We start from the raw sequence: 13,715 nt of genomic DNA, 5'->3' as shown, positions 1-13,715 counted from the left end.
CCAGCGGTGGCAGAGCCCGAGAGGGCCCCACGTCTCCCCTCGGACTGTGCCTGAGCTGGGGGTCTCGGCCCAATTTGCCCTCTGTCTGGGTGCCAGCTGGCAGTGTTGCCCCTCCCTTTGCTGCTCCTTAGCTCTCCAGACAAGCAACAGTGAAGTGAGGAACCCTGATTCTTCTCCGGCTGAGGTGCTTGCCTGTGGACAGAATTAAGGCAGTTCCCTGATCTTTCTTCACAAGACACAGTCAGCGTGAATCATCCTACATTAGCCTTGCTCTCTTATTTAACGGAGCGAGTCATGCTGTTCTGCACACTTAACAGATGACCCTTCACCAGGCACCATGTGCACATGGCGGGAAGTTCAAAGTTAAGACTCCTCCCTCCCTCCTTCCCTCCCTCCCTCCCCCCTCCCTCCCCATGGGAAGGGCTGTAGACTTTAGGTGAACTGGAGAGCCTGGAACGCTCAAGTAAGGATGCAGCTGTGAGCTTACCCAGGGTTTTCCTGTTTTTGTTGTTTTTTTTAGGGCCGCACCCGTGGCACAGGGAAGCTCCCAGGCCAGAGGCTGAATCGGAGCTACAGCTGCCGGCCTACACCACAGCCACGGCCACACCGGATCCTTAACCCACTGAGCAAGGCCAGGGATGGAACCCTCGTCCTCATGGATCCTCATTGTTTGTTACTGCTGAGCTGCAATGAGAACTCCTATTCGGCTTGATTTTCTAGAGTAGTTTTAAGTCCACAGCAAAATTGAGCAGAAGGTACAGAGACGTCTCATATACCCCCTGCCTCCACCTCCAACTCACCTCCACCACCATCCACGTGCCCCCCAGGGGGCACATTTGTGCAGTGGACACCACACTGACTCATCGTCACTGCCCAGAGTCTGAGTTACACGAGGTTCACTTGTGGTCTTACATGTTAGGTGGCTTTGGACAAGTGTGTGAGGGCTTGCACCATCATAGGGCCGCACAGCCTGGCTTTGCTGCCCCAGGACCCTCTGTTCTCCCTGGTCATCGCTCCCCTCACCCACGGCCACCTCTGTTTTCACCGTTTCCATAGTTTGGTCTTTTCCAGAATGTCCTAGAGGAAGTACGCATCACGCAGCCTTCTCAGACCGATTCTTTGGGCGCGCACGGCGCGCGTCGGGTTCTCCTTGTCTTTGCATAGCTCGTTCCCTGTGAGCACGGAATGGCCTGCTCCTGTCTGGGTGGACCATGGTTTTATCTGTTCACCTACTGAGGGACATCTTGGTGGCTTCCAGGCTTTGGCAGTTTTGATCAAGCTGCTAGACACATTTGTGTGCAGGCCTTCGTGTGGACCTAGGCTTCCACCTTACTGGGTAAACAGCATGATTTCTGGACTCTGTTGGGAGTATGATTAGTTTTGTAGGAACCACCAGACCATCTTCCCAAGTGGCTGCGCATCTGCCTCTCCACCGGCAGTGATGGGCGCTCCTGCTGCTCCAGGTCCCCGCGAGCGTGTGGCGCTGTCAATGCTCTGGGTTCTGGCTGTTCTGACGGGTGTCAGCTGGGTTTTAACAAGGCCACTCCCAGAGCGCCCTGGTGGCGCAGTGGGTTAAGGATCCAGCATTGTCACTGCAGCAGCTTGAGTCCCTGGTGTGTTGTGGTTTCAGTACCTGGCCTGGGAACCTCCACTTGCCACAACACAGCCCAAAATAAAATAAATTAAAAAGACTACTATCACAGCTGATTATAGAACAGTGGAGTCCCATTAACAGGCCGTTGCTGCAGTGCAGGAACTGCTGGCTCGGCTGTCCAGGTCTGGGCAGTGGAGATGGGAGAGCAGACTCGTCCTCCAAGCAACTTCTGTGGCTGTGGGTCCATTGAGTGTGAGAGTGGAGCGAACCCCTGGTTTTCCTAGTTGTGCACCTGAGCAGAGAGCCGTGGCAGCTGCTCAGGGAAACAGGAGCAGTTGCTTGAGGGGTTCCGTGTTCAGTCCTGGACATGTTAGGTGTCCACGAGACATTGGCACAGAGCAGGTGGTCTGTGAGGAGCAGTCTCGGGCTGGAGATGCCCCCTCGGCCAGTAGTCGACCAGCTTGATTAAAGTCACCCTGGCCTGGTGGGCCTCTGCCCTGGCAGGGGCTCTGGAAGAACACTCAGGCCCAGGCCCACAGCTGACCCACAGAATCCGAGTCTGTAGGCTGGTGGCTTGAAGCTCCCCAGCTGGTTCTGCTTCTGTAAGCAGCCGACATGGGTAACCACAGAGCTGAGCTCTGAGACACTGACATTTGGAGGCCAGAGAGAAAAGAGGTGCCAAGGAGAGCGAGCGAAGCGGGTGAGAGGAATGTGGTGTCAGGGGCCAGTCCAGGCAGAGCTGATAAAGCCCGGAGAGCGGCGGCGCCGCGCCGCCCTGCCTCTGATCACTGAAGCGCGGCAGGGCTTTACCCAGAGTTCTATGAGATCAAACTCTTCTTTCTTTTCAAGTGTTCTCAGACAGCTCATTCGAGATATACAGGGAGACTGTGGCTGGAGAGTTGTTTTCTGAGTAAGGTATCAGGATAAGGAGAGTGAGCTGATCTTCAGCAGGTTTCTCGGCTGAGTATCCCCCAGGGGTGGCTTTTCTAAGAAACTGCAGTTGCGGGTTACACGAGGCAGGATCCCTCCCCTGGGTCCTGCCTGCTCAAGGACATGGTGTTGGCACTCCTGCTGATGTTTCTGTGGCTGGCCAGGACTCTCCTGTCCTCAGTCCTTATTCAGAGAGGGATACAACGGTGGTTTACGCTGTTACGTTAAAATTATATCATCACTTCTCCCCCAGATTGATTTATAGATTGAAAATGATTCTGATGCCCTGGCAGGAATTTTTGGTAGCAATTGGCGAGCTGAGTCCCCAATATTTTTTTTTTTCAGGGCCACACCTGTGGCATATGGAGGTTCCCAGGCTAAGGTTTGAATCAGAGCTGCAGCTGCCGGCCTATGTCACAACCACAGCAACGCCAGATCCCAGCCATGTCTGCAACCTACACTACAGCTCACGGCAACGTCAGATCCTTAACCCACTGACCGAGGCCAGGGATCAAACCTGCATCCTCATGGGTGCTGGTCAGATTCGTTTCCACTAAACCATGACGGAACTCCTGGCCCATGACCTTTCAACATGCTGCAGGCAGGTGCTGCCAAAAAAAAAAAAAAAAAAAAGATAAATTGGACAACAGTAAAATTAAGAGTCTGTTTATGGGAGTTCCTTTTGTGGCTCAACAGAAAGAAATCCCACTGGCATCCATGAGGATACAGGTTCTATCCTTCCCTTACCCCGCTCAGTGGGTTAAGGCATTGCCATGAGCTGTGGTGTAGGTCACAGATGCAACTCAGATCCCGAGTTGCTATGACTGTGGTGTAGGCCAGCACCTGTAGCTCCAGTTTGACCCCTAGCCTGGGAACTTACATGCGCCATGAGCGCAGCCCTAAAAAGCAAAAAAAAAGAATCTGTTTATGAAGACACACTATTAAACAAGCACAAAAGCAAAGCCACAAAGCGCTAGAAGATATTTTCACCGAATATAGCCAACTAGCGGAACCCTATGCAGAAAAATGAATTCCTCTAAGTCAAGAAGAAAAAGACACGCAAACCAATGTTTTAAGTGCCAGACACGAGCGGGGTTAACAGAAGAAGACATCCAGTCAGTAACTACTTGAATAACGTGTGGCCTTATTAGGGAAATACATGCTAAAACTGCAGTGAACTATCACTCCGCATGTATCAGAACAGTGAAAGTTAAGACCCGAGAGAAGGTTTCGGCAAAGACGCGGAGCAACGAGAAGCTTCATGTGCTGCTGACGGGCCGACGCTGGTATGTCTCCTTCAGAGAACGGGGGCATCATCTCTGCTGCAACCGACCCAGCCACCCACGCCTCTGCGTGCTCAGTGCTCAGCAGCTCCGGGCAGGTGCCGACCGGAATCTCCGCGCCGGGACGTGCACAGCAGGGCCGCTCCTAGGAGCCCCGGGCGTGGAACGGCTGTCCCGAAAGCGCGGTGGACAAGTCATCGTCCACGGACTCCACGCCGCAGTGCGTTAAATGAACTGCTGCTTCCCCAGCAGCAGGGCCAACCTTAAAGCCACGATGTCGAACAAAACAGCCACACCCAGGACTACCTGTCCTCGTTCACGGGACGAAATTCAAACCCGGGAGGCTGGTCTTGCTGGTGGAGGTCGGTGTGGAGGTTACGTCCAGGGCCGGGCCGAGGCCTTGGGAACCTGGAGTGTCCCCTCTGGGCGTAGTACCCAGCTGCGTTCACCTTGTGAGAACTCAGCACCCTGTGTTCATGCGATCTTGTGCTCACATAACGCCAAACATCAAACCCACAGCACATGCCAGCAGCGCCTCCCCAGCTTCATGCCTCAGGGACAGCCACTCGGATGGTGGCTGTTCCAAAACTAGGGAGTCGCACGTTTGTAGCTACTTCCCGGTTGACTCCCCACAGGGTGTCGTAAGTGCCCTGCACTTAGATTTCGGGAATTTAAGTCTCGGGAGGAACCGCGTTCCAAGCATGCGTGCAGTTCCTTTAGCTCCGCTGCGTACAGTAATGACTATGTGAGGAGTTAGGGTTAAGACACTTGATAATCTGAGTTTCTTATGAGTCTTCGTTTTGGAAGAGAGACCATTTATTATTAGGACTTCCTCCTGCTGAAAACAGTGTTTGAGGTGTTAGAACTAAATGAAGGAATGATATCCGTGATGTTTATTATTTTTTAGTTAAGTGCCCTGCAAGACCTTCATCCGCTACCCAGAATAATTTTGGAATATAGGCAGGTAAGGCAATTTTTTGGGTAAGTGGGTTGGTAATGAGGGGCACTGAATGGCACCATCTCTGTCCCCAAATCCATCGCCGCCAGTGTAGCCCTGACAGGGTCCCCGGGAAGTCGTGTTAGTGGGGCTCGCTGTGCGCAGACACGGTACCACTCACATCCACAGACAGCCTGCTCGGCCCTGAATCCGAGGAGCCGCAAAGGGAAGAGCTCGCGAGCACCCGGGAGGAAGTACTGGTGTGTGAGCGTTGAGCGCTAGGCTTCCGGGGAGCCACCTCCGGGTCCCTCCCCAGGCCCAGCGGGGTAAAGGGAGCCCTGGAAGTAAAAGAGGGGACACCGGGGACGAGGATTCGGGAACGCCCCACTTCTCTTTGCAACTTCCCTGTAAAAAGAACTGTTCCAGAGCAACGTTTATTTTCAAAGCGGCAGGGTGACATCTTTCTCTGATGGTCATTCTTGTTGACCTCTGGGCACCACACCTCAGCCACTCCAGGGCCTCCTGGAGCCACCGAGGTGACGTCAGGGACACATGCCCAGCGCTCCATGAAACACTGCGGTGAGGCTTCATCTGATTTAAACACACACACACAGAAAGGGGTTATTTTTGTCTTTGTAACACAGGTTCACAAGATCAAGTCCACCTTTGTAGACGGATTACGTGCTCACATGAAAAAGGTAACAAGCTGAAAAATGTGGTTAGGAATATGGTTTGCGCGTGATTCAGATACACGTAGAATCTTTCCATCTGCTCTTCTTGAAACCATGAGCCGTGATTTTGTTATCACTGAGGCCTGGAGCATAAGCGGACACTGCCTCTTAAAATCCCACGTTTCTGTGCTCTTAGAGTCTCACATTTTTGTGGCGCTCTCGTGCCGACCACGTGCTTTTCCATCCATTGCCGCATCTTCTCTGCAGCCGTTTGAGGGAGATGTTTAGTTCATGCCTGAGGGGTCTGTGGTCAGAGGTGTTGTGTGACTGTCTGAGGCCATACAGCAAGTGACGGCCCCACCCCGAGTCCACTCTGGGCCCCCTCACGGCACGTCCTGTTGCAGCTCCTGCCTGGGTCTGGGGGGACTCTGCTTCACCCCGATCCCTCGGAGGGTCGTCACCCCGAGGATGCTTCGGGTTGGGAGTCTGGAGCCAGGGTCCCGGGTCTCTGGAGGAAGGCAGGGTGTGTGTGCCGGGGCCCCGCGTGTTTCTGACCTCGTGGCATTGTCAGCGTGTAAACTGATTCTTTCTGACTGATAAAGGGCTCCGTTTCCTCTGTGTGGAACCAGACTGGAACTGTGACCGGAAGACTCTCGGCCAAGCGTCCTGTAAGTTAGCTCGAGTTGAGGGTCTCTTTCTGGGTCGGGCCTGCAGTTTTGTCTAGACCATGTTTGTGCCCTTCCTGTTTCTAAGAGGAGACCCCAGACGGACGGGTTGTTGGGTTTTTCCTATTCATTTAGCTGGTGTTCCTTGAGCACTGCCTGTGCTTAGTGGGGATCAGGACACACGGTCCCGCGCGTGGCAAGTGTTGGGTCAGTCCTCTCGTCCCAGCAGTCGCACACCCTGGTGCTGAGGGCGGGAGGGACAGCCCCTGCCTTCATTTTCAGATTCACACTGGACAGGGGGCTTCTGATTTCCAGAAACGTTAATACTGGTGCTCGGATGGTTGCTTCCGTTTTTTATTGCTGTTCAAGACTACCTCTGATGAAAAAGGCTAGAATGCCCTTGAATGGATGGTGCAGCCTTAAGAACACGTAGAGCAATTAACTTTTTGGATAGCTTTATATTTTTGAAGTAAATTACACATTACTGATTCTTCATTACAGAACAGTTCCTTAAGTACAGAAAAGAAATGTAAAAAAAAAAAAAAAAAAACTAATAAAAGGCACTGATCATTCCACCACGTAGGAGTCACTGCAGCTAATGTCTCGGTGTCTGTCCCTTCCAGACATGTTGCTAAGCACGTGTATTTATAAAATACCATTTTTTACAACAGAAGTAAAACTGGGGGAGTTCCCGTCGTGGCGCAGTGGTTAACGAATCCGACTAGGAACCATGAGGTTGCGGGTTCGGTCCCTGCCCTTGCACAGTGGGTTAACGATCCGGCGTTGCCGTGAGCTGTGGTGTGGGTTGCAGACGCGGCTCGGATCCCGCGTTGCTGTGGCTCTGGTGTAGGCCGGTGGCTACAGCTCCGATTGGACCCCTAGCCTGGGAACCTCCATATGCCGCGGGAGCGGCCCAAGAAATAGCAACAACAACAACAACAAAAGACAAAAAGACAAAAAGACAAAAAAAAAAAAAAAAAAAAAAAAAAAGAAGTAAAACTGCACTCTTACGCTTTTTAATTTTCTTTGAGAGCTCCAGATGTTATACTTAGCCCTGCTCCCCCTGCTGCGTGTGTGCCTGTGTCTATGGCGTGGGTCTCCTCTGTGGACAGTCCTTCTGCGTCCGCCGGGCCTCCAGGGGTGCCTGCACATGGTGTAGCCAGTGCCCAGTGGGGCGGCTGCGCGGGAGCGGGGCTGGGGCTGGGCAGGCCTGCGGAGGCCGTGCGGGAGCCGTGGTCTCGGTGCGGGACACCTGCTTGAGCAACCTCAGCTCTCGAGTCCCTGCTGTCGGTCGAGCCTTGCAGCCACTCGGGGAGGGTCTTGTTTTGGACACCCCGCTCTAGAGACATCCGTGGCCTCTACCCCGCTGACGAGTCCCAGCCCTGAGGCTCACGCCAGTGGTGACGCTCCCACCCGCTGGTCTGAAGGCAGGTGCTGCTGCTAGGCTGCCCTTCACCTGACCCCTGTCTCTCTGTTGCTGCCGCTTCCCACGGAGGAGTGGGCTGGGAATCCTGCTGGGAAGATGCACTCCCTGTGGGGTCCTTTCCCTGCCTGCGTGGCCTTCTAGGTTCCTCTCGGCTCCGACACTTGCAGGCTATCTCTTGCTGGGCTTTATGCTCTTCAAGAAGTTTTTCACGTCCCTGGTTTGTGGGTGGCACTCCCCCCAAGTTTTCTTTGATACTCTAGTTAGGCTTATTTATTTCGCTGATATTTCAATTGGATGTTTTGAAAGGGGGATAAACGTGATGGGTGCATTTGGTTCCCGCCTTTACCTCAAAGTCCGCGCCACCATTTTCGGAGCCGCGTTGATGGCTGTCTATAGGGAGACATTTAGAGCATTGTCGGTTTTAATTCTTATATATGGAGACGCCATAAACTTACTTGCGTGTACATTTTTGGTATATTTTTCTGTGGATTTCCACAGTATTTCTGTGGAAATTCCTGACGATGGAGCTTCTGAGTCAAAGTACATATGCATTTTGAAGGATTTACATTGCCAAATTGTCCTTTAGGAAAAAAAAAGTTTTACATTCTCGATCAAACAATTTGTGAAATGTTTGGTCCCTGCATCCTTGCCAGTATGAAGAGTCTTCATTTTCTTTCTTTCTTTTTTTTGTCCTTTTGCCTTTTCTTGGGCCGCTCCTGTGGCATAGGGAGGTTCCCAGACTAAGGGTCGAATCGGAGCTGTAGCCGCCGGCCTTCGCCAGAGCCACAGCAACGCGGGATCCGAGCTGCGTCTGTGACCTACATCACAGCTCACGGCAACACCAGACCCTTAACCCACTGAGCGAGGCCAGGGATGGAACCCGCAACCTCATGGTTCCTAGTTGGATTCGTTAACCACTGCGCCTCGAAGGGAACTCCGAAGAGTCTTCATTTTGATTACTAGTTCCTGGCTGGATCTTTAAATTTCTGTTTCCTTAAATATTCAGTGAGATTGACAAGTCACTCTTCTGAGTTCATGTCCTTTTGCATGTGTCTTTAGAGCATGTGTATTTCTTTCTATAGGTGTGGAAAATCTTATAGAATAAAGATAAACCCTTTATAAAATACCGAATTCTCTTCATTTTCTCTTGCCCTTTAATTTGTAAAATACATAGTATTTGCTCTACTTAAAGTGGTTTTTTTATTATAGTAACAATAGATGATCATTCTAAAGAATTCAAACAATAGGTAAAACTATAAATAGCAAAGGAGGGAGTCCCCGGCATGGCGCGGAGGAAACAAATCCGACACGTATCCATGAGGATGCGGGTTCCACCCCTGGCCTCGCTCAGTGGGTCGGAGATCCGGCGTTGCTGTGAGCGGTGGTGTGGTAGATTGTAGATGCGGCTCAGATCCCGCGTTGCCGTGGCCGTGAAGCAGCTGTAGCTCCACTGGGACCCCTAGCACAAAAACAAGGAAAAGCTGCCCGATATCCACTGCCGTGAACATCTTGGTGGCCGTGCTCACATGCACACGTGTGTGCTCGCACATGCACACACACACACACACCGACATTCGCCTGAGTGGGATTACATCACGCATGATGTTTTTATTGTAGACACTCTGCCTTCACACCCATCTCTCAGCCACTGACCCTCCGTCCCAGTCCCGCCGATAGCGCACGTCAGCGGCCTAGAGCGGGTACCTCCACATTTTCCTCCGACTCATAATAAAATTTTGTACAGACCCGTGTGTATTTTACTTTTCTGCCTCTTGCTTTTCTCTCAGCAGCAGCTCATGGAATCCCCGAAGTTCATCTGACAGAGTCCTCTTCTGCTCTTCTTTAAAAAACGGACGTCTGGCTAATGGACAGTATTAGCTTCAGGTGTAACATAGTGATTTGCTGTTTTTATACCTGCACGCCATCCGAAGTTGTCCCCGTGTCATCAGCCACACTCCCTGAGCCGCACGTGGCATCCTGGGCGTTATCTTAAAGTAAAGGGCCCACCTCCCCACTTCCCTCCGTCGGTGCTGCTCTGCTGGCGGGCGTGCACTTCGGGTCCACGCAGAGTCCACTGTGTTGTCCACTGAGAGTAAAGCTGCAGCAAGCATCCTGCACATGCGTCCTGCTGTATCTTCTTTTTTACTTTCTTTAGCTGTCGTTAGATTGCCTTCCAGAATGCTTCCGATCCTGACGATGCCAGGCCGAGCGGCAGTACTTAGCCCACCGTCTGCTGCGACTTTTCCTGCACTGAAGTCCTTACTGTTTCTGCCTTGTGTCGTCTGGGAATGGCTTTCCTTAACTCCAAGGTTATTTAAATATTCACCTCTATTTTCTTAGAGAGCTTTCGTGCTTTCACTTTTTTTGCTTGTAAAACTTGAATCCAGCTGTACATGATTTAACCAGGTACTATGTAGGTTATATAATGAAAATGGCTAGAACTTGAATGACATTTTTTGTTTAAAACATTCAAAATATACTTGATTAACATTTTAAATGGCCAGGGTATAACTTTTTCAGCATTTTGAAGAAGCTGGCTTCTCACACACGTGCCCACCTAAGGGAAGGTGACTGTTATCTCTTGCCTCCTAAGGCGTTCTGCTTCGTGGGTATTTAACATAACAGGAAAATCTAATATGTTTTTGTCTTTTGATCGACTTGCATCTTTCCCATACTTTGACATTTTAATGAAGCGTCAACAAGCTATGGTTTATTTAAGAAAGAAGAGGGAATGGTTGATTGAATCGACTCCAGTCTCGGTAATACACATAATAAGTATCCTGGAGCACTTTTATAGTAGCTGTTTTGAAGTTTTTGTCAGATAATGCCAACATCTGCAGCATCTTGTCATTTAGTGTCTTCTTTGAGGGGATTTGAACAATGATTTTTTAATTGAATGAAAGGCTTTAAATTCTATGGTGCTGTATAATTTTCAGATTTTTCACACACGTAGTTTCATATGATTACCTATAACCCCCCCACACCCTCATGCTCCCCCCCCGGCCCCGCCCCGCTGCTGGTAACCTCTCGTTCTCGATGTCTGTGAGTTTGCTTCTTTTTCTGTGATAGTCACACCTTTGCTATATTTTTTAGATTCCACGTATAAATGATACCGTACAATATTTGTCTTTCTCTGACTTATTAGCATAATGCCCTCCAGGTCTGTCCCTGTTGCTGCAAGTGGCATTATTTCTTCTAGCTGGATAGTATTCCATCGTAGGCGTGTATCACATCTGTCTACACTCGTCGCTTGCTTAACATTTCAGTTGCTTCCCTACTTCAGCACTTGTAAATAACGTGGCTCTGAACATTGAGGTGCATGTATCTTTTTGAATTAGTGTTTTTGTTCTTTTCAAATAACTACCTAGGAGTGGAATTGCTAGGTCATACAGTAGTTCTCTTTTTAGTTTTTTTGAGCAACCTCCATACTGTTTTCAGCTAACAGTGTAGGAGCACCAACAGTGTAGGAGCACTGCCTTTTCTCCAGTATTTTGCCAACATTTGTTATTTGTGTTCTTTTTGATGACAGACGGCCATTCTGATGGGTGGGAGGTGATATCTCATTGTGGTTTTGATTTGCATTTCCCTGATTAGCAATGTTCAATGCCTCTTCCTGTATCCGTTGGCCATCTGCATTTCCTCTCTGGAAAAATATCCGTTCAGATCTTCTACCCATTTTTAATTGGTTGTTTGTGTTTTTTATGTTGAATTGTATGAGCTGTTTATATGTGTTGGATATTAACCCCTTGTTGGTCATATCAGTTTCAAATAACTTTTCCCACTCAGTAGGTTGTCTTTTCACTTTGTTATGGGTTTCCTTTGCTGCGCAAAAGCTTTTAAGTTTTGTTAGGTTCCATTTGTTTATTTTTGCTTTTGTTTCCTTTACCTTTGGAGATAGATCCAAAAAACTATTGCTGCGATTTACGTCAAAAAATTTTCTGCCAGGGAGAGATTCCCGTCATGGCTTGGTGGTTAACAAATCCAACTAGGAACTATGAGGTTGTGGGTTTGATCCCTGACCTCACTCAGTGGGTTAAGGATCCAGCACTGCTGTGAGCTGTGGTGTAGATCGCAGACGCAGTTCCAATCCCATGTTACAGTGGCTCTGGCGTAGGCCGGCCGCTACAGCTCCGTCTGGACCCCTAGCCTGGGAACCTCCATATGCTGTGGGTGTGGCCCTAGAAAAGACAAAAAGACAAAAAAAAAATTTCTGCTGGAATTCTCTTGTGGCACAGCAGGTTAAGGATCTGGTATTGCCACTGAGTGTCTCTGGTTGCCGCTGTGGTTTGGGTTCAGTCCCTGGCCTGGGAACTTCTGCAGGCCGTAGGTGCAGGGGAAAAGTGTTCTTCCAGTGCTTTCTTACACTTAGGTCTTCAGTATGTTTGAACTTATTTTTGTGTGTGGTGTTAAAGAATGTTCTAATTTCATTCCTGTATCTGTCCAGTACCACTTATAGAAGAGACAGTCTTTTCTCCATGGTATGTTCTTGCCTCCTTTGTCGTAGATTGATTGACCAGAGATGTGTGGGTTTATTTCTGGGCCCGCTATCCCGTTCCTTTGTCTATGTCTGGTTTTGTAACAGTATCATACTGTGTTTCTTTTCTGGCCATGCCTGTAGCACGAAGAAGTTCCTGTGTCAGGGTTTGAACCCAAGCCACAGCAGTGACAACACTGGATCCTTGACCACTAAGCCACCAGGGAATACTAGTACCATACTGTTTTGATTCCTGTAGCTTTGTAGAATAGTGCAAAGTCAGCTTTGTTCTTCTTTCTCAAGATTGTTTTGTCTATTCTGGGTCCTTTGTGTTTCCATACAAATTTTAAAATTATTTGTTCTAGTTCTGTGAAAAATGCCATTGGTGTTTGGATAGAGATTGCATTGAATCTGTAGATTGCCTTGGGTAGTATGGTCATTTTAACAGTATTGATTCTTCCAATCTAAGAACAGGTATATCTTTCCATCTGTGTGTTACCTTCAGTGTCTGTCATCAGTGTCTTATTGTCTTGTCTTTTCTGATGTGATTTGAGGATTTCCTGATTCTTCAGGTGTTCTGTAACTTTGGGTTATATCCTAGGCATTTGGAATATTGCACGGTGAGATCCTAGGCATTGTTGAGAAATCCCATAAAAAGAGTTCCCGTCATGGCACAGCAGAAGCAAATCCGACTAGTATCCATGAGGTTGAGGTTTGATCCCTGGCCTCACTCAGTAGGTTAAGGATCCGGCATTGCCTTGAGCTGTGGTGTACGTCGCAGACATGGCTCAGATCCTGCATTGCTGTGGCTGTGGCATAAGCTGGCAGCTGTAGCTCAGATTCAGCCTCTAGCCTGGGAACTTCCATATGCCCAGGTTCAGCCCTGAAAAAAAAAAAAAAAAAGAAAGAAATCCCATGAAAATGTTGGTGTTTTTGTTTTAGTAGGCAATCAACCTGGTTAAGCTGTGACCTGCCTTCCATGACCCGTGATTCCAGTATACACTGAGTTTTCAGAGCCTTCGTGGTACTATTCAGATATTCCCAAATGATCAGTGGTCGGTCAGGCGGCTCCACAGCTGATGGATACAGGCCCTTAGTGGTATAAATTTACCCCCAAGTATTGCTTTCTGGTGCTCAGTAAATTCTGATATGTTGTATCTTCATTTTCATTTAGTTCAAAAAGCTTTCTAGTGTGTCTTCTGTAACTCATGGGCTATTTAGGAGTTTGTTACTTAGTTTCCAAATATTTGATGATTTTCCAGTTGTCTTACTGTTAATGATTTCTAATCTCGTTCCGCTATGATCAAAGGATATACTCTGATATAGTCTGCATAACCTGAATCCTTTAACGTTGTGCAGACTTTCGTTGCCCGGAAAATGGTGTATCTCGGTCAGCGGTCCCACGTGTACTTGCAAAGGATGTGTGTCCTGTCAGTTTACGGTGGGACGTTGTGGAAGAACCAGGCGGATCCAGTCGGTTGGTGGTGCTGTTCACGTTTGTGGTTTTCTGTCTGTCACTCAGTTAGTTACTGAGAGGGTGGTACTGAGGTCTGACACACGTCTGTGGAATTTTCTTTTTCTCTTTGCAGTCTGTCTCTTCTGTCACCATGTAGTTTTTGCTTCATGTATTTGAAGCTCTTTTATTAGGAGCAGAAACATTAAGGATTATGTCCTGTTGATTCTACCCTTCTATTTCTATGAAATGACTTTTTTTATCCATCCCCAGTAATATTTA

General features: G+C 49.1%; 1 protein-coding gene across 3 annotated transcripts in view; it reads left to right on the top strand.

The window, feature by feature from the left end:
• Positions 1-13,715, top strand: part of POLN (DNA polymerase nu) — a 125,202-nt gene that overhangs the window by 45,675 nt on the left and 65,812 nt on the right. For all 3 annotated transcript variants that reach the window (XM_021100921.1, XM_021100920.1, XM_021100922.1), the window contains 3 exons: positions 4,715-4,771; positions 5,389-5,442; positions 6,018-6,083. In XM_021100921.1, the coding sequence (XP_020956580.1) occupies positions 4,715-4,771; positions 5,389-5,442; positions 6,018-6,083 (177 nt within the window). The remainder of the gene's footprint in view (positions 1-4,714; positions 4,772-5,388; positions 5,443-6,017; positions 6,084-13,715) is intronic.

Source organism: Sus scrofa, chromosome 8 (genome assembly GCF_000003025.6).
Source record: "Sus scrofa isolate TJ Tabasco breed Duroc chromosome 8, Sscrofa11.1, whole genome shotgun sequence".
Classification (NCBI taxonomy): domain Eukaryota; kingdom Metazoa; phylum Chordata; class Mammalia; order Artiodactyla; family Suidae; genus Sus; species Sus scrofa.
This window is presented reverse-complemented; position numbering and strand designations above follow the sequence as displayed.